Below are 21422 nucleotides of genomic sequence, written 5' to 3'. Positions count from 1 at the left end.
TGCACCCAACAGCCTGATAACCCAGTATGTAACATTGATACAAATACAGTCACCAGGCTGCTCAGCAGTTGTGCACAGGCGGCACAAATACACTGCGGACACATCTGTCACAAAGTGTTATTATGGCGCCTCTTCTGACAGATCCACGTGCGCTCCACGAGAGTAATGTGCGATCCTAACTTACAGAGAAGCCCAGGGTTCCTGCATTGTTTTTGTTCCAATTCATTTTACAAAGATAACTTATTCAAAAGTAGGTGACCGGTATTTGGTTTGGGGGGAAAAAAAAATCTAACCGACCATTAACGTTTCGATTTATACCTCGGGTTAGGTGTTTGACCACCGATTATAAGCACAATTACATGTGCGCCATAATTTTAAGGCAAACATTCAAAATATCTGTTCACGTTCACATTTGATTGGCTGGCTTAAAATATTCCACCAATCACATGTAGCCATTCAGTTGCGATGTGAAGCACATGACCCAAGCAGACTGGCGCTCCGTCAATTCCGAACCAGGAGTACGGAGTCTGCGCAGTCGCGTTTTAATGGCGACTTAGAATCGTCGCGTTGCTGCTAACATTCTGTTTTTCCCCTTCTTAAAAGAAAGAAAGAAAAAAAAATAAATCAGTTTTTGGGAATAACACGATTCTCTGTAACCATGAGGCGAAGCAAGGCGGAGGTGGACTGTTATATTTCATCAGTACAAAGTGCTTCTCCTTCGCTGAAAGATGTGAGTCCAAGCCGGCTCGCTCGGTGCGGCGCGAGCCTGTCCTCGTTTCAAACTCGACAGGGTCGGTCGGTGGGCGCGCTCGCCGTGTGGTAAAGTACTGTGAAATTTCACATTTCATCTGCCCTTCTATTCGGTACGGCACGGCTGGCTGCCTTTTACGCGCCCTTCTGTCATGTCATGCGGAACACGTTTTAATTATGCGGATTAGTCAGCAAATATTAAGTAGTTTCGTCACTCACATTTCGCGCCATACTAGCCTAGGGACGTGCATCATAGTTGTGATGTGTGTTGTAACAATTTCATTACTAAATTAACTTTTAGTCTTACGTTTTAGGGCAGTGTGTTACTTGGCATGTTGTTGTTGGAGTAGCACTGAACCCGGAGTTTCCAAGTGGGGGAAAAAACTTAAAGGCACTAATTCGAATCTGCCTGACGTGACGTGTGTTGTGTGAGAGAGACGACCTGCTGCTTCACCTTCGTCGCGCTGTAATATTTTGTTTTTTTTCTCCTTTTTTTGTCAATGCAGAAACCAGTTAAAGGATTCTTGTTTGCTAAATTGTACTTTGAAGCAAAGGAGTACGAACTTGCTAAAAGGTAAGTGAGTGTAAGAGCTGCACGCGCCATTGAATGGGCCATTGTGTGTGGGGGTGGGGGTCCGGGTCCTCAGTGAATGAACACAGCTGGCACAGTGTTGTCAATTAAAGGCCTTCCCACTCCCAGTGCTTACCCGTTCCGTTGCTCTACTCAACTTGTTCTGTGTTAGACCATTGTTTCCCGTAAGCCATCTGCAACCTATCCGTGAGCCACTGGGTGGGAGACATTACATTTATTCATTTAGCAGATGCTTTTTTGACTTCCACTGAGATCTATGTAGTGTTATCAGCCCACACACCTTCACCGCAGTGACTTGCACGGCTAGCTACACCACTTACAAGTTCAAGTTTATTGTCATAGATACAGTCCCATGCATCATGAAATTCTTCCTGAATGCTTCTCCACAGACCATGGACAAGGACAGAGACAATAGAAATACTGCACAAATAAAACAGTGACAATGACAGTGAGTAGTGCAACAACAATAGCAGTAAATAATGGTAACAGTAGTAACAAGTCACTTATCCATACATCAGTGGAACACACGACTCTCTGTCACTCACACACTATGGGGGAACCTGAACAGCATGACTTTGGGAGGAAACCATTGCACCCAGGGGAAACCCCCACAGACACAGGGAGAACATGCAGATTCTACACAGACTGAGTGGGGATCAAACTCAAATCCTCTTGCACCACCCAGGTGCTGTGAGACTGCAGTGCTACTCGCTGTGCCACCGTCCTGGCCTTGGACAGCACACTGATCTGTTTCAAGGCAGTCACGCATATAGATACACTAGGGGAAATTCAGAGTGAACAGTTCACTTGAACTGCTTGTCTTTGGCTGTGGGGGGAGCCCTGGGGAAGAACATACAACCTCCCCATAAACTCACCTGCATTCACCTCTCTTCTCTGTCTAATGCTCTTCTTCAGTCGGAGCATAGGGCCTTCACTGCATGAATTCATGTCTAAATCCACAGCCCAAGAGTTGAGACACCTATTCCTCTTGCTGCACTGCCATACAATCCACTTTGACTTGTGCTCTGTGTAGATGACTGCGCTGAGCTTATCAGTTAATTTGTCCATTGTAGAGAAGCTTCCAGTCAGCCAAGACATAATAGCTACTGCTGCTGTGTTTTTTGACTGGAGAGGTTGGGTGGTACAACAGTATGTTCCTCACATTTCATAGTGTGAAGAATTTAGGTATGTCAATGTTGGAATGCAGGTGGTCCCCGAGTAACAATGGTTCGACTTAAGTTTTTCGACTTTATGATGGTAAACTGGCGATAGACATTTAGTTCAAACCGTACTTTGAATTTAGATTTTTTTTTTTTTAATTTTTTTTCTTGGGCAAGCGATATGCAGTGCGATACTCTCCCGCGATGCTGGGCAGCGGCAGTGATTTGCATCTCCCAGTCTACTACGCAGTCACTATATGGATACCCCCCCCGGGTCTACTTTGTGTTTTGTGCATCCATAATGACACAAACATCCATCTCTGTCTCCTGCTACTGGTGGGAAGAAGAAGAGGGCAATTTCTCTTGAGAAGAAACTCAAAATAATTGCCTAGCATGAAAGCAGCAAGCCCGTAATGGCCATCGCACATATGCTAGACTATGTTGTTTGGTAGGTTAGGTCTATTAAATGCATTTTTGGCTCATGAGGGGTTTTGCGGAACGTAACCAGATCGTAAATCGGGGACCACCTGTACTCTATTTTTAAGGACTGCATTAAGTTCTGAAGCAACTTGAGTTTGAGTTCTTACATCTCCTAGTGAATGCATGTTCAGTTTTAAATAGAAAGAATAGGAGAGGCTTACAGCTCTTTGCATTGCTTTAGTGCCAAGCCATTTTGTGTTCTGCCTACTCTGTATTCAGGTTTCATTCACTGAAAGAGTAAAGGAAGAAATTTGAAATTTTCTTTGTCCGGCAGTGTTTAATATTTTAAAATGCCTTCTCTTTCAGGCATGTGTCAGCCTACTTGACAGTACAAGAAAGAGATCCCAAAGCACACAAGTTTCTGGGCCAGCTGTATGAAAGAGAGGGAGACATTAATAAAGCAGTAGGATGCTACAAGGTTTGTGCTGCCTTGTTGTTTAGTGGTATTGCTGTATTACTGTTCAGTAAGATAATTACATTAATTTGGTCCCATTAAAATACCAAATTTGTATTTTTTGCAATAAGGTGGAAAATGAGACCGTGTTATGATGTTTCACTGTATTTCCCAGCGATCTGTAGACCTGAACCCGGCTCAGAAAGACCTGGTAGTGAAGGTGGCAGAGTTGCTGTGCAGTAAGCCCGAAGAGGACAGCCGGGCAGAGTTATGGGTAGAGAAGGCAGCTAGGCTCCTGCCTGGAACCCCTGCAGTATACAACCTGAAGGTCAGCTCATGTGATTGCCTTAATGACAAATTGTCTTTTTATGTACAGTACATGTACGTTCATTTATTAGTCCCCCCCGATGTTGCAGGAGAAACTGCTCAGCAGACGGGGTCAACATGGCAGGAACCAGCTGTTTGACCTTCTACAGTCGGAGTTCCAGCTGCGCCCTCAGGATGTTAATGTAAATGTCAAGCTGGTACAGCTGTACTGCTCCGATGGGCGGCTGGAGGAAGCAGTACAGCATTGTGTGGCAGTTGAGAAGAAAGGCACCCTACGTGACAGCCTGGAATGGTGTTCTCATGTTGTGTCCACTCTTCAGGTTGGTTGACTTACCCCCCTACTTGTATTAAAGAATCATAAATCTATTTCTACATATAGAAAACACGGAGAGTAGAAGTCCTACATATTCATTGGTAGATATTGGCAGGAGAAACCAGTGGAGTTGTTTGAATACATGTTTGATGGATCTAGAGGTCGTCTTTCTCCAGTCATGTACCTTTTTTAGGCTCATGCAGTGATTCTGCAAGTTTTGTGATCTACTGTGTCTTTTCTCTGTTCTGATAGGTGTATGTGATGCAGCCCACCATATCATCCAAGAAGGAGCTTTGTCGTCAGGTTCACCGGGACCTGCTGTTGGCACACTGCAATGTGCTGAGGCTCACTCTCTCAGACAAGGGTGTGCAGCAGGGCGTGGAGGCCCTGCAGAGGTGAAAAACCCTATGAGATTAGTCTCATCCATTATTTTAGATAATCATGGAAAAAATGAAGCAGTGCATATTTATGCAGTGTAAAAGGTATTAATATTTGCATTGCGAGTATATATTGTCTTTATGTAGTTTCTTTTGTTTGTTTAAATCTGTCTTCCATAGTTTTGACCATGCTATGCAGTCAGTGTATAAGCTCAACACGAATGCTGAAGATGAGCTCACAGAGTTGTTCTCAGAGCTGCGGGGTCATCTTTACATGCATGCTGGGACACTGCTGCTGAAGATGGCCCATGACAAAAAGCAGCAATGGAGGGCAGTGGCCGACTTGGCTGCACTCTGTTATATTTTGGCTTACCAGGTACCAGAGTGCTTTGTTTGGTAAAATGTATCACCAGAAAAGTTACTTGAAACTGGAACTATTTTCAATGGTAAATGTCTTACTTACATTTCTTCTTTGCTATGTGAATCACCAGACCGGGGACAGAACCCTTAATGTTTTAAGTACTGTTTCTATTTAAGTATTGAAATGTTTGCTGTTTTGCAGATGAGTGGTGGTGTGGAAGCCTTGTGAAATTTAAAAAAAATTTCAACTGAATAATGAAAGTCTAGGACCTGTTTGTACGTGTGTGTGTCCCGTCACAGGTCCCTAGACCAAAGAAAAAGTCCTCTAAAGAGGACCAGTCTTCACAACAGCTGGTAGAGCTCCTGGCCTGCGATCGCCAAAGTCAATCTGGACACATGCTCCTGAATATGAGCCAGAAGTGCAGCGTCCTTGTGAAGGAGGTGGTGGAAGCATTCGGGAACCGGAGTGGACAGGAAAGTCTGTTCAAAATGCTTTTTGGCAGCCAAGCATCCATGAACTCCTCCTTTATTGGCAACGATGACATCCGCAACATTGGCACGCAGGCGCCTGAACCTGCAGACCTCAGGAAATGGGACAATGGTAAGATAACACAAGTGCACTCCTTTTGCTGTGTGATTTGCTTTCATTTTAAATATTGCAGTTATTTTTAGCGTATTTTCTATATTTTTTTTTTTTTTTTTTTTTTTTATAACTCAAACTGACTCAAGACTACATGAAACATATCCAAAAATATAACTTGTATGTTCCTTTAAAATAGCGGTGGTAGAGCTCCTGACTTGTGATGAGAATGTGCGGAATGTTAAGCTGGAGCTGTTAATTGTCTTTTTCTGAAAGCTCAGATTCAGCTCAGCTAATGATCATTTTGCATACAGGTTCCATTCTTCTTCACGAGGGCAGCCTGCAGCACTTGGCCTGGCTGGGCTTGCAGTGGGCACTTTTGGCCCAGAGTGCTACCCTCAGGGACTGGCTGAAACAGCTCTTCCCACGCCTCACTCTTGAAACGTCCAAGTTGGACACTAATGCCCCAGAGTCCATTTGCTTACTTGACCTTGAGGTATAGATGGCTGTTGGACTTCAGTGGACACACAGATGTATTCAAATTGGGTCTAAGTCAAATTCCTAACTTAACATATCAGAATTATCCTGTGTTTTTATTTCTCAATGAAGTAGATGGGCTGTGCAGTTGAATAAAATCCACATGTAATATGCTTTAGTAATTGTGCTGATATAGCATTCAGTGTTTCTGATTTAAATTTCCACATTCAATTTTAAGTTATGGCATAAATGGGATATTTTGTTTTGAGATAAATTACTGTTTTGAAACTTTCTGGTAACTGCCGTTATTTAGATTTTGATTCAGGTTTGTCATCACACTTTATCCGTGCAGGTTTTCCTATGTGGCGTTGTGTTCACCAGTCACACGCAGCTGTTGGAGACATCTATGATCACAGGCAGTTCCCAGCTCCATGAGCCTCGCTGTTTGCCCCTGCCAATTATAAAGCTGCTGTCCACAGAAAAGCAGAGGACCTGGTGGGATGCAGTCTACAGTCTCATCCATAAGAAAGCCCCGTGAGTTGCTTCAGCTGAACTGCTGCAGCCTCAGCTGATATGTTAGTCTGTCATGAAGTAGTTCGTTTTTCATTCTTAGTTGACAAAAATAAAAAATTTAAAAAAAAAAATTGTTTAGAAATATATATTTGCAGCCTGACTAACAGACTTCACACCAGTGGAGGTTCAGTGGCCTTCCAGCTCCCTAGATGTGTGGTTTTAGTGGTGCGCTCTCTGTGTACGTTCCATGTCAGTGTCCTAAAGAATTAAGCTTTTTTTGACACTGACATCCACCTGTGATGATGGATCAGACTGCCTTGATCACTCTTTCTTTAGGCCAGGGATGTCTGTGAAACTTCGGATGACCGTCCAGCATGGTTTGAACACCCTGAGAGCCAGCGAGAAACACGGCCTGCAGCCTGCTTTGATTATACACTGGGCACAGCACCTTAGTGAAATGGTACTCCATACTACTGATGCCAAGCTTTGCTATATAAGCAATCATGTTTTCAGGTTTTGCTTTAAAAAAATAAGCGAAATGTATAGTGTAGAAACTAGATTTCAAAAACCTTTAGCCCATCAAGGTTGTGCCATACTACTGTGTGCTAAGTGTATATTTGATAGAAAGCAAAGCAACTTTCCTGATTGCTTAGCTGCATACTGTATTTGTTTAAAGATATTTAAGTGCATTAAAAATCTCACATCCCCTATGTGTGTTTGCATTTCCCCAGGGTAGTGCTGTAAACTCCTATTACGACCAGAAGGAGTATGTCGGCCGCAGTGTACATTACTGGAAAGTTGTGCTGCCAATGCTGGAGAAAATTAAGAGGCGCAAGGGCATTCCTGAGCCTCTTGACCCCATTTTTGTACATTTTCATAGTAAAGATATCCAGGTGAACATTATTAAAGCCAATTAATTTTTATTTGTTCTGCCTTCTTTATTTTGTCAACTTCATCTGTCACCCTGTAATTCTAGATTTCTGCAGTGAAAGGATATGAAGAAGAGGCAGTTGTTGCTTTTGCAGCACATCTTGATATTGAAGGCAGAACAGAGGAGGCGATTGATCTGCTTGAGACCCTTACCAGTGTTTCATCTAGCTGGCATCTTGCACGGGTATGTTTGATAACAATATTCGCCATCTTTCATTCGTATTAGTTCCTTATTTATTGTCTTCAAGAAAGCATAATATTTCCTTTACAGATATTTCAAAGACTTTCTGAAGAAGCAGGAAATGGGGTGGAAGAAACTCAAGACAGGTGCATTACGTATCTGCAGAATTTTAAAAAGCACCTGAAAAAAATCTACCATGCCAACGCAGCGGAAGTGGAGAAGGTCAGATACTGTTTAAACTTGTATTGCACTGTGTTAGCAAAATTTTTGAAAAAATGCATTTGCGCAAAATCATACACTGTTTTGCAGAATTCTGTATTTTCTGTGTTTTGAGGAATTGGAAATCTGGAAAACATCACCATGTAACACATTTTTGTATGGATGTTGTCTCCAGCTGCCTGTGTCGATGGAGGAAGTAAAGGAGCTCTTAAATGATGTTAACCAGCAAATAGGGGAAAATGAGGAAATTGAGGAGATTGACAGTGCTCGGAGCCTACATTCTAGCCAGCTCATTGAACCAGGTGCCTCAGTGTCTCACATAAAGTTCTCCACCCCATCCCCAACTAAGAGTGTGGCATCACCTTCTAAAAGACACATGGTAATATTAAGGCATATACATGTTATGTTTTTTGGATATGCTTAATGCAGATTCTTGAGTCAGTTTTTGAGTACAATTTTTTTGTCACTCAGTTTTTAAACATTTTCCTCTGTATTTTGTTAGTTCTCTCCTAAGACACCACCCCAATGGATTGAGGAGCAAAGGTCTCTTCTGCAAATGTTGTGTCAGCAAATGGACTCCCTCAAGGTCAGGCTCAGCTTTCCAAGTTAATCTTTCCCTCATATGTCTATAAATGCAGGTATTTTTTTCCTACATTGGAAGCTAGCCTAGTGTGTTTTTTTTTTTTTTTTTTCTCTTGTATTTTATTCTTTTGCACATAGAAAGAGGTCCATCAGTTGAGGGAAAACTCCTCAGGGTCCACAGCATCCCCTCATCACAGGCTGTATGGAGAGGGTTATGCTACTGAACCTCTTCAGGATCCATTTCCAGCAGCACAGGGTTTCCATGGTGTACCTCTTACAGGTCAGTTGGAGGAGCATGCATGATTGGCATTGAAGTTTTTCTTTGATTCTTTTCAATATGTAACCTTTTTGTCAGTTTTATTATTGAAATGAAAAAAACATTACCTTAAATAGCTTATTTAAATGCAGTTTGTTCTCTATACTGTTATATTGCCCTCCTTCTTCCCTCAGTGGCCACAACTGGTCCTTCTGTTTACTATAGCCAATCCCCTGCATATAACTCGCAGTATCTTCTTCGTACAGCTGCTAATGTCACACCAACAAAGGTATGTTTGTTTTATAACAGCCACCCCAAACATAAGTAGATTTCTCATATATTTGTATTGGTTAAAAATACTTTTTTTTTTTTTTTTTTTTTTTTTTCTTTGCTTTAGGTATGATGCATTTCCCTCTTCTGTCTTTTTCAGACTCCAGTGTATGGCATCAACCGTCTACCCCCTCAACAGCACATGTATGCCTACCAACAGCCTACGCACACACCACCTCTGCAAGCAACACCAGCTTGCATTTATCCCCAAGAGCAGGTCTATGGAGCTCCTTTGCGCTTTGAGTCTCCTGCAACAAGCCTACTCTCCCCATACAGTGAAGAGTACTACAGCCACACTGTTCCTCAGTCTGCCACTAATCCCACTCTGCCTGAGCCTGGCTACTTCACCAAACCATCAATTGTCCCTGTCCAGCCAGCAAAAAGTAGTGAGCAGAGTGCTATTGATTTTGGGAAGATTGACTTTGGTCAACAAATACCTGTTGAACCATCCAAGGTGCCGAGCTTTGGAACAGGGGCTGTTGCACAGTCCACTCCTGCTGCATTCAAGTTCAACTCAAATTTCAAGTCAAATGATGGGGATTTCACCTTCTCATCCCCTCAAGTAAAAAACAATAGTGAGAGCTTGTTGGGTCTTTTGACATCTGATATTCCAACAAGAACTGAAGTACCTTTGGGACAAAAGACATCAGCCCAAGACCAAACACCAGCCCAGCCAGGGTTCTTTAATTTTGGCAGTAAAAATATCCCCTGCTTTCCATTTAGTGACATGACCCAAAGCCAGAATAAGCCTAGCATTTTTGGGAAAACAAATCGCACGTTCAGTTTTGCAGACGTGACCAAACCTACATCTAGTATGGGAAGCAAGAATGTGCATGCAGAAAAAAATGCTGAAAGTGACAGTGAAAGCAATCATGTTGAGGAGGATGAAGATGGCCCTCACTTCGAGCCCATTGTCCCTCTGCCTGATAAAGTGGATGTAAAAACAGGAGAAGAAGAGGAGGAGGAGATGTTTTGCAACAGGGCCAAGCTCTTTCGTTTTGACACTGAAACTAAAGAGTGGAAGGAAAGAGGCATTGGCAGCATCAAAATCCTGAGGCACCGAACATCAGGCAAAGTTCGCTTGCTGATGAGACGGGAGCAAGTATTGAAAATTTGTGCCAATCACTATATCACTGCCGATATGGTCCTGAAACCTAATGCTGGTTCTGACAAATCCTGGGTTTGGTATGCTATTGATTATGCAGATGAAATGCCAAAGCATGAACAGCTGGCCATCCGCTTTAAAACTGCAGATGAGGCAGCCCTTTTTAAAACCAAGTTCGAGGAGGCCCAGGCTGCCCTGACTAATTCTCCCCAAGAACAAGGCCAACAAACAGAAAAAGAACTTCCTTACAAATCCACTGTTTCTAAAGCAGCAAGTAAAGATGTTGGGTTTGGAGCCCAGTTTGCAAAGAAAGAAGGGGAATGGGACTGTGATGTTTGTAGTGTGAGAAATGGTCCTACAGTTGACAAGTGTCTTTCCTGCCAGAGTCCGAACCCAAGTGCAGGATCAAAAGCTTTTGCTTCAGCCACAACTGGGGAAAATTTGACCTTGAGCTTAGGGAAGGAAACCAGAAAAGACACAGACATTGGGTCTAGTGCATCTACATTTGGGTCATTTGCACAGGTGCCTGCCTCTTTTAACTTTGGAACAACTGATACCATGTCTACCCCTGTGGGTTTTGGTGATATGTTTTCTAAAAAGAAAGGTGAATGGGACTGTGATACCTGCTTAGTTAGAAATAATGCAGCAGCAATAAAGTGCCTTTCCTGCCAGGCTCCAAACAAGAACCCGATGCCTTCTCAGGGTGATTTGGCAGCTGTGTTTGGAAAGAAGAATGGACAGTGGGATTGTGATTCCTGTTTAACTAGAAACGATGGCTCCTCGAGTGCCTGTGTCTCTTGCCACACACCCAATCCCAGTGCAAAAAGCACAGGTTCTGCTGCACCATCAGTCTCTGCCTTCAGTTTCAGCTTCGGTAGTAAAAATACTTCTCAACAGTCTGCAGGTACAGGATTTAAGACCACTTTTAGCAGTACCTTTAAATTTGGCCAAAGTGATGACAAAGTATCTCCAGCATCGTTTAAGTTTGGGGCTCCTGCTCAGGGGGATGTTAAAACTTCTGGTGGGGGCTTTTCCTTCTCAATGCCTGCTGGTGGCCTTAAGTTTGGAATTCAAGACCCTGTGAAACAAGCTGTTCCAGCTGAGAGTCAACCAGGTGTTGAAGGATCAGCATCCCAGTTCCTGAAAAATATTGCTGAACAACACAGAGAGAAAGAAAAAGAGTCTGTCACAGGCATTGGAAATGTTGCATCTATATCTATGCCATCTCTAGATAAGGCTGAGCATCTGGAAAATCCTCTAATTTCTGGGAAGCTTAACTTGTTCAGTTTTGCAGATTTGGCAAAATCCTCATCTGGTGACTTTCAGTTTGGACAGAAGGACCCTGATTTCAAAGGCTTTTCTGGTGCTGGGGAGCAGCTCTTCTCCTCATTTCAGGCTGACAAGAAGGCAGACACCTCTGCAGAACAGGATGAAGGCATGTACAGAACAGAGGAGAATGATGATATCCAGTTTGAACCTGTGGTTCAGATGCCTGACAAAGTGGACCTCATTACTGGGGAAGAAGATGAGGAACCACTTTATTGTCAACGTCTCAAGCTTTTCAGGTTTGATCCTGTTACCAGCCAGTGGAAAGAACGCGGAGTGGGAAATCTTAAGTTCCTGAAAAACAGTAAAAATGGAAGACTAAGAGTACTCATGAGACGGGAACAAGTACTGAAGGTATGTGCTAACCATTGGATCACTACAACTATGAACCTGAAGCCCCTTTCTGGGTCAGATAAGGCCTGGATGTGGCTAGCCAATGACTTCTCAGACGGTGAGGCTAAGCTAGAGCAACTTGCAGCAAAGTTTAAAACAGCAGAGCTGGCAGAGGAATTCAAGCACAAGTTTGAAGAGTGTCAAAGATTGCTCTTAGACATACCCTTGCAGACTCCTCACAAACTTGTTGACTCTGGGAGAACAGCACAGCTCATTCAAAAAGCAGAGGAGATGAAATCTGGCCTGAAAGATCTTAAATCCTTCCTATCTGATGACAAAACAAAAGTCAAAGATGAAGAAAATCAAATCAGTACATCTGCTAATACTTTTGACATGATTGTTAAACCCAAAGCTGACATTACCGGGCCTGCTTTGGAGTGGGATAACTATGACTTGCGAGAAGATGCCCTCGATGACAGTACACAGACTTCGGTGTATGCTTTTCCGTTAGCAAGCAGTCCAGTTCAGTCAAATTTGTTCCGTTTTGGAGAATCAACTGCTGGCTTCAGCTTCAGTTTCCAGCCCATTCTTAGTCCATCCAAATCTCCAGCTAAACTAAACCAGAGTAGAGCTTCTGTTGGCACTGATGAGGAATCAGAAGTAACTCAGGATGAAGAAAGAGATGTACAGTATTTTGAGCCTGTGGTTCCTTTGCCTGATCTTGTGGAAACCGCAACTGGTGAGGAAAATGAGCAAGTGGTGTTTAGTCACAGAGCTAAACTGTACCGCTATGATAAAAATCTGAATCAGTGGAAAGAGAGAGGCATAGGTGAACTTAAAATCTTGCAGGATTATAACACTAAACGTGTTAGACTTGTCATGAGGCGTGATCAGGTGTTGAAACTTTGTGCCAACCACTGGATTACCCCAAATATGAAGTTGGAAGCCATGACTGGGGCTGAGAGGGCGTGGATTTGGAGTGCCATGGATTTTGCAGAACCTGAAGGGAAAGTGGAGCAACTGGCTGTCCGTTTCAAACTGCAAGAGGTAGCAAACACATTTAAAGAGATCTTTGACAAGGCTAAGAATGCCCAAGAAAATGAGGATCTGGTTACTCCTGTCTCGCCTAGAGAGGCACCATGTGACTCAAAATGCGGTGAAGCTGCAATTGCAGTTCTTGTGGAGACCACCAGAGAAAGGACTGAATTGAGTCCTCAGAGCAACCAGACCCCAGATATTACAAGTTCTGCTGCAAAAATAGTTTCCCCACCCAAATTTGTTTTTGGCTCGGATTCTGTTCAAAAAATCTTTGGAACCTCTCCCTCTTCCAAAGAGATTATACCCGCCACAAAAATGGATACCAAGGCCACCATATCCTCCTCAAGCTCTAAGACTGATGTTGGCCCCATTAACCAAATTCCTACTGCAACACCTTCACAAATTCCTGCATTTAAAGTCCCTGAAAGAGGTAAAAAAAAAAAAATATATTTTTTTTCTTTAAATTATAAATATAAATCAAAGCCTGAAGTTGGCTGGTTAACCTTTGAATTGAACTGTTGAAGCTTGTTTTTCCTGAACCTTTTGTCCCTTGACATCTAAATGTCAGAAGTTATTCATGCTTTTACTACACCGTAGTTCCATAATATCCTTCAGGCTCTTGTCCCTATCTACAGACTTGATTGAGAATAGATGATACTGTTTTGCACATGGCACCCACATCTTTACCGTTTACTGTCTGTAAGAGCAAAATGTGTATATGCTGTCTTCTCTATGCAGTCACTTCTTGTTTCAGCAGTGAAAGGCTAAAATTCAATGCTGTGATGGTAGATTGAGAATTAGTTATAGGCAGGGAGTGCAGTGTACCTCTACAATGTCTGGCATCTACATATAAAGTAGTGGTAATCAAGAGTGATTTTTGACAGAGGTAGGTACCATTGAATACTTGGAAGTAGTTTAGTAGTTCTGATCCACGCAACTTATTTTTTAGGCTTGGATTTTAGGCTTTTCAAAGATAATCCTATGGCTTTTTGGACCAGCACATCATCCAACCAATTTGAACCTCAAGGTATTTTGTCACTGCACTGTGTGTACTGTGACATGTCACTTGCTGAGCTGCCAACTGCTGGCCATTGGTGCCAGCCTTAACCTGCCTGTATGGAGTGGAAACGGCATTTGTGCAGGCACTGAAGCTGTTGCATGTCTGTGTTTTTGTAATAAGACCTTTTTTCAGACTAGAAAGCTGCTTCTAGCGAACATGTAGTTTATAAGCAGAACATCTAGGTCAATATATCACCCAGTAAATGTCCCTGTAAAGAGAAGAGGGGAAGAATAACGTCATCTGAACTGAAACTACTTTTCCTGTCCCTAGATGATCGAGTCCTGCAGTTCTCGTAGGAAATCTTAATTATAAAGGTTAAATAGAATTCAGTATGTAATGTTTCTCTGTAGACTAAAACATTAAGGACTGAACAGGTTCTCTGAATGTATGGGTAGATTTATGCATTCTTCTGAAAATAATTGATGGCCAGGGATGTCAGTCTAGCTTTCCATTTATTTTTTTGTACAAGAATTTGATCATTTTGGTACATTCAGTATCTTTTGAGAACTGACAGCTGCTGCATTTTTGTATAAACCCTTTTGTGGTGCAGTGCATGCCATTTTTAAAAACTTTGTGTGCATGCATCTGTCTGGAACTAACTTGAGTCTGAAGAGCCTTCATCCCTGGCAGTGTTTGGGGAGGTTTTTGAATGTGTAAAATTCTTTTTAACTTAAAGTCTTGAATTACTTGTCTTTGCGTTCTTTACTGTAATGGATGTTGTAAGATGGAATGTAGCCCATATGCAGACTTTATGTATAAACGTGAGTTTCAGTTCATATTAACTTTTTGTTTTCCTGGCTTATGAAGCTATCAGTCAGGTTGTGAAAGAAAAACAAAAAGAAGCACCAGTAGATGCTGCAAAGGTGGCGGCAGAGTCGCAGGACTCAGATGAGGTTCAGATTGTATTCGTACGGGAACCTACCACTGAGCAGAGAGAACTGGCCCAGGAACTCATGCTGCCCCTCACCTTCTTCTGTTATCAAAGCGAGGCTGGCGACAGCAGTGATGACCAGGAGGATGGTAAGAACCAATTCAGCTTAATCTGTTTCACACTCAACTTTGGTTTCAAATCAAAAGTAAGTTACCACCTAGTCAGAAATGCTTGGATATAACATATGATTATTTATTTAACTGACGCATTGCTCAAGTTACTTTATTATTATTCATGTAGCATGATAGTTTTTACTGGAGCATTTCAGGGTAAGTATCTTGTTCAGGGGTATTACAAAAAGGACACATTCAAACCTGGGTTCTTAGTGCAAGGTGGCAGTTCCTAATCACTACACTGGACTTGAAATAATGTATAATACAGTGTTTTATATTTGTGTATGTTTAATTTTTGCTGTAGATGAAGACTTTGAAACTGCTGTACGGAAGCTTAATGGTAAATTGTATCCTGATGCAGTACAGGGAGGAGCTAATGGCCAGAGGATGTGTAAGTAATTGGTTAATGATTACAATGTATCTGATCAACAGCAATTCACTCTGTAATTAGTCATTTAGAATTCTGTAGATTAGAAAATTGTGGATTCTAGGTCTTATTTTAATGGGGTCATCTCTTTACTCATAGCAATGGAACCTCAAGTTGAGGAGAGGGATCCAGAGTGCATAGTGATTTGGGAGAAAAAACCAACCCCTGAAGAGGAGGAGAAGGCCAGGAGCCTCCAGCTTCCTCCCACCTTCTTCTGTGGAATCGGCAACGACAATGAGCCCGAGAAAGACAAGGGGGAAGACTTTGAAACGGAAGTCAAAAAAGTACAAGAAGTAGGATTCCATTTTAACCCCCCACCCCCCCATCCCCCCACAGGGCTGCATTGCTGTGTATAGTGCTTAATCAGTGTTTGCCCTTTTCAGAAGAAACTGTGTTTAGATTTTCAGACCTGCATTTACACCTTAGACCAAAAAGTCTTAATTTCTCTCATTTAAACCAGAAAGAGGAAAATTACTTGTGCATATTTGTAGTGTGACAAATTTAAAATTTAGGGCTTACCTTTCAGGAGATGAAGAATGATGCTGTGTGCTCAGAAAATACACTTTCCAGCGACGCTATCCCAGCCAGGGCCTGCACCACAGCAGTTAAAGTACTTGAGTCTCAGCCGGACTCTTCCAGTGATACTGCCCCTGTCCTCAGTCCCATCGATCTATCCACAAGAAAGGACAATGAGCCGGACTCGAGCACCTCAGGTATGTTACAGGACGGAGCAGGTCAAAACAGTTTGAAACGCAGTGTTAGTTTTTGCTTTCTTTTCATATAATTTCCTGTAGAGGATTGGTGGATTTGCCTGTGTTCAACTTCTTGTTTTGTGTTGTCATAGTACATCTCCAAAGGGGTTACATATTTGTGATTTTGAAATATAAATTGTCAAAATGGCAAATGTTTTGCTTGTTTATCATGGTTCACTGGTTAGTCCACAGCAATCTCTGTAAAGCTGTAGTCATAAAATGTTGTCAGGGTTATGAAATATTTTGTTCTTTCACAGCATCATCGGCATCCTTTGGGTTTCATTCCATGACTGGATTTTCATTTGCAGACCTGGCTAAGAATTCTTCTGAATTTGCTTTTGGGGAAAACGGTTGGTTTTCTTTTTTGGCTGCATGCATTAACTACTGTAGAAAATGTCATAGAGATTTGTCATCTAAAATCATGACCCCCCCCCCCCCCCCCACTCTTAAATACCCAGTTTTAAATCTCATTTTCTTGCAAAAGATGCAAACTTCTCTTGGGCGAATGCTGGAGCTGCTGTATTTGGAGAAGCTGCAGTATCTCAAAATGAAGTAGAAGAGGGTAGCGATGATGAAGAAACCACAAACAATGCGGATATTCATTTTGAACCTATTGTGTCTTTACCAGAGGTATGGATTTCCTCTCATTAAACACTTAATTTACGAATGGTTTAATCATTTATACTGTTAGTTTTGACTAGTTTCTTATTCCTATTGTGTTATTCTCTATGAAACATTCTGATGGATATGAATCTGTTTATCAGGTAGAGACTAAGTCTGGTGAGGAAGACGAAGAGATCCTTTTCAAAGAGCGGACCAAGCTGTACCGTTGGGATAGGGACTTGGGCCAGTGGAAGGAGCGTGGTGTGGGAGACATAAAGATTCTGTACCACCCCATGAGGAGGTACTACCGGGTGCTAATGAGGCGGGATCAGGTATTGAAAGTGTGTGCCAACCACATAATCACCAAGGCCATTGAACTCAAGCCCATGAACACCTCAGCCAATGCCTTGGTCTGGACTGCCACAGACCATGCAGGTAAAAACCAAAGTATAATTGCATTTGCTAAAACATTTTACATTTATATGCTATCCTTTGTGTACAGCTCTATACAACTCAATGCTTCAGTTCTTTGTCATCTTGTGCTTACAGTTCTTGAAGCTTTCCATAAGCAATTCTGCAGTGTAAATGGATGTACAGTAGATTGCTGAGTGTATCACCTTATAACTTTCTTTAAGGTTATGTGGTTAAGCATAGACTTTGTACCTTTTTGCACTTGTCACAAAGGAATGGCTACTTAAATGTAGTCAAGGTAAAATGTTATTACTCCTGCTGAAGTGTACTATTGTGCGTTTGCGTACCTTATTAGAGGGAGATGCAAAGATCGAGCAGCTGGCTGCCAAGTTCAAGACAGCTGAGCTAGCAGAGTGTTTCAAGAAGAAGTTTGAGGAGTGTCAAAGCCGCATGTCCCAGGCGCAGTCCTCCCAGCTGTCCCGTGTCCAGGAGCTGTGCGAAGAAGGAAATCCCATGGTGTACTTTGACATCACTGTAGATGGACATCTGTTGGGTCGGATCACCATGGTGCTCTTCTCACACATTGTCCCTAAAACTGCCGAGAACTTCCGAGCCCTGTGCACTGGAGAGCAGGGCCTCAGTTTCCTCAACTGCATTTTTCACAGGGTCATTCCTGAGTTCATGTGCCAGGTGAGGCCCCAGCAGTACCACTGAAATTCTACCATATTAAAAATCCTTCAGGGAGAATGAACAAATTTGTAGTAAATGTTAATTTTAATTGTCAAATATTGTCTGTTTTAACAGGGTGGAGATATCACCAAACAGGATGGCACTGGGGGAAGATCCATTTATGGAGACAAGTTTGAGGATGAGAACTTTGACGTGAGACACACAGGACCAGGCATCCTCTCCATGGCGAACTGGGGTCGAGACACTAATAATTCCCAGTTCTTCATCACTCTGAAGACAGCAGAGCATTTAGACTTCAAACACGTTGCCTTTGGCTTTGTCAAAGACGGCATGGACATAGTGTATCAGATGGGGGAACTTGGCACAGCAAGTGGGAAACCAAGTAAAACCATAATTATTTCTAACTGTGGACAGTGCTAGTATTTTTTCCTTCAAAATAAGTATTGCACTTCCTACTTGATTTCAACACTGAGGGCTATAAATGTTGCTTTGTGCATCACAATTTTTTGTGTGTAAAGTGTATATGGATCACATTTTTTAATAGATGGGGTTAATTGCATGTTGTAATAAAGCTGCAAATTGTGAATTCTTTCAGTGCTCCCTAACTGTGCTAAATGTTAATGAATAAAGTCAAACTGCTGTGAAATATTAACTGATTTCCTCTTATTATTGTTGAAATATTCCTAAACTTTTAAGATGAAGCTGAAGTTACCAGTTGACCAGTGCATGGTTTATTTCTCTTATGTATTAATATTGTGTAGTATTATGAGTATACGTTTATATAGCTGTCTTCTCAAAATTACCACTTGAGAGAATTCAGAACAGATGTTGCTGAACAGATCAGTTTTCTATGTTTGGACTGAAGTTCACGGTATCATCTTGTGCGTTTTTTATACAGATTGGCAAAGCGTTTCTTGCATAGTATTATGTAGTACTCTTGCTGAAGCTGCAAAACAGTGCACCTTTTGAATTAGAAACTTTAAGCAACTTTAAAAACACAGGATTACTGTGTTTACAGATCAGGTTGTAGACAATTTAAGTGTTAAAAGGGTAATTATCAAATTAAATTCAAATTTAAAAAAGTTATGTTTTTTTAGTGGCAAAAATCAGCCTGTTGTACATGCTACGTTGGTTTTTGGACGGCATCACAGTCCTGGCAGAAGAGAAAGGTGAGCAGAGAGCCCCGGGCTTAGCACACTGTTCACAAGGGCTTCCTTCAGGGTAAATGGTGGAAGGTGTGGTGTGTATTAGATTTCCTGATATGGTGCTGCCAACTCTGCTCCCTCGGCAGCGTGGAGGCACAACGTGTCTGAGCCTGTGGGAATCAATGGCTGCTTTTGTGTTCCTAGTGGGAAGAGAACAAGGACATTTGGGGTGCAGTAATTTGTAAATGTTAATTTGCGTTCCTGGTGTAGACTTTTGGCTCTTTCAGGTCCTTGGCAGTCATTGTGTCACAAGTCAAGAGGTGGCACATACCCTCTCACTGACCATATCTGACCCATTGGGCCAGAGTAAGGTTGAATTGGTTGGGGTTTGCCTTTGGACCACATCAGGAAGAGAGTAGTTGTTCCTCCCTAATCTAACCCAGAACAGTCACTGTTGTATGCAACAGTTAGTGGCGATGAAGGAAGTCCAAGTATTGCCCAGACTATGTTTAATGTTCCTACCAACATGTAGTGTCTGCAGTGACTGTAGCCTACAAGTTTAGACCCTGCCTGCTTAATCCTAAAAATGATGCATTACTGAACTGCTGTTATTAGTTTTTGTGGTTGATCTTTTTTTTTAGCCCTAACCTATGTATCCCCAACATTTCCACCCCACACTTCATTAAGCTTTAAGTTTTTTGTTAATTTCGCAACTGTGTTAACCATCATCAAAGGGACAAAGATGTGGAATCAGGTATTAAAATTAAATCAAGGTATTGAAACTCAGTCCTACAATGTGCATATCAAAGTGTTTGTTTTCTTAAGTCTTTCAAAGTAATGTCTGTCACTTCTAAAAAAAAAAAAAAATAACAAAAAAATAAATATGCTTCGGCAGCTATTCAGACACACTGTGGATGTTGCTACTGTTTTGCAGGTTTGAACCCACCAGTGGTGGATAAGCGGCCTGCAAAATTTTCGTAGTTGATATTCAGTAGCTCAAGGTGAGCCAGTGTCAAAATATCCACACGCTCTCTCTGTGTTAGACTCAAATAGAATGGTATGATATATTCAGCATTTAACAATCACATGGATTCGGTAACCATAAACCTGCTATCTGTTGATTCAAGCCTGGTATTTTCATCTGTCATTGTATAAAAGTGTTTCATTTTTACTGTAAATCTGAAATAAATACTGCCGGTACTGTCAGCATCTAATGAAACAAACCACTTTTTTGTCAACAGATTTGATTCGTGTGTTTAATTGCTCAACTCGTGCCTGTTTTGCAGCACAGCACCTTGGAATCCATCCAGGTGAACCAAGGACGAGTCTGTTACGAGACTGATCTTCCGCAGATCCATGGTATTAAAGTGTCTGCCAGACCACTAATGCTTCTCTACCGCATCTGTAGAAACACTGACAATGGGGGGAATTAAATCTTAATACTTCTCTCTCTCTCTCTTTCTCTCTCATCATCCTCTAGCTCTCGCTATGTAAATGCAGGGGTCATTAAACAAAATGTAGTTGAAGATCGTCATGGAATAAGTTTAAAAGACTTTTTTTACTGAAAGATATTAGAGCTCAAAACTAATTCTGTGTGCAGATAGATGACTTTTAACATTAGCAGCCATTTATAAAGGTTTATGTCTTGCTGTGATGTCCAGTCTCCAATAGGGGGCAGTGTTGTTTAGCAGCTGCAGGTTTGACTAGGGTTATGAGTGTAACGCAAGAGATTTTCTTAAGTCCTTCCTCCGGGATGACTATCCTTCACATCACTTAGCCACATTTTTACACTTTAACCACCATGTGGTGTCTGTGGTAACCATACTTGGGTAACACAAGCACTAGACTTGACTTGACATTTACATTTGTTCATTTGGCAGACACTCTTAAGGCAAAATATGATTTGGGGTGCACAAAAGTGCATTTTACAACACGCAGAGCACTTTAGCTGCACGCAATTATCAGAACACATTTGTTTAATGTCACCGCTTTTGTCCACACACATTCCTTAGAGAGTAGAGTTCAGAGTCAGCTACAAGGATGTTTGTAGCCAGATGGTGTGATGTGAAGTTATACTAATTCATGTAGCTTTTAGGAGCTCAGGAGGACGGGGGTTCTGAAAGAGAAGTTTTGAGACCCTTCTTGAATGCGGCTCTAAGGAAGAAATTGAGCCAGTTCCTCTAAACGGAACGCTTTTGATGTGAAATTGGCCAAACCCACACCAAAACTATGAACTGATTTAATTTGTGACCATTGCCAGAGAGCAACGCTTTTATAGCAGTCCTCAAGCACTTTATATGCCATAACGGTATCTCTCTCCTAGTCTATTGTAAGAGTCTGCATTTTGAAAGACCTTGGATAATTTCTTTTAAATAATGACTTCCAACACTCGCTTTAATCAGTCGCTTGTCCTGAGAAGGGGTGTGGTGGTCCAGTGCCTATCCCAGAATCACTGAGTGCAAGGTAAGGGGTGTACACCCTGGATGGTACACTGGCTTTTCACAGAACTCCCAGCAGATTATGCATATTTAACATCCAGAATGTCTTACAATGAGTTTAGGGACATGAGTGACAAAGTTAATTTAGTTTAACTCCAGATGAAGCCACTTCCAGGCATGTTCACTGCACCCCCTGCCAGTCTCCATTTTTACAGCCCTGTCTGGTTTT

General features: G+C 42.0%; 1 protein-coding gene across 2 annotated transcripts; it reads left to right on the top strand.

The window, feature by feature from the left end:
* The first annotated feature begins 540 nt into the window (after window positions 1-540).
* On the top strand, window positions 541-18247 carry LOC108920546 (E3 SUMO-protein ligase RanBP2-like). 2 transcript variants are annotated; one of them, XM_018729366.2, is made up of 28 exons: window positions 541-730; window positions 1257-1324; window positions 3289-3400; window positions 3552-3704; window positions 3793-4023; window positions 4269-4411; window positions 4574-4769; window positions 5054-5354; window positions 5648-5829; window positions 6163-6344; window positions 6660-6783; window positions 7055-7216; window positions 7300-7437; window positions 7525-7656; window positions 7829-8032; window positions 8156-8239; window positions 8374-8515; window positions 8686-8780; window positions 8922-13053; window positions 14491-14703; window positions 15032-15118; window positions 15254-15438; window positions 15681-15867; window positions 16164-16256; window positions 16391-16536; window positions 16671-16944; window positions 17276-17610; window positions 17725-18247. In XM_018729366.2, the coding sequence occupies exons 1-28, from the start codon at window positions 659-661 to the stop codon at window positions 18028-18030; spliced, it is 8679 nt and encodes a 2892-aa protein (XP_018584882.2). In that variant the 5' UTR covers window positions 541-658; the 3' UTR covers window positions 18031-18247. The 2 variants fall into 2 exon arrangements, with proteins under 2 accessions (XP_018584882.2, XP_018584881.2); XM_018729365.2 differs by having other exon boundaries at window positions 15254-15447.
* The last annotated feature ends 3175 nt before the right edge of the window (window positions 18248-21422 follow it).

The sequence above is a fragment of the Scleropages formosus genome, chromosome 14 (genome assembly GCF_900964775.1).
Source record: "Scleropages formosus chromosome 14, fSclFor1.1, whole genome shotgun sequence".
Lineage (NCBI taxonomy): Eukaryota > Metazoa > Chordata > Actinopteri > Osteoglossiformes > Osteoglossidae > Scleropages > Scleropages formosus.
This window is presented reverse-complemented; position numbering and strand designations above follow the sequence as displayed.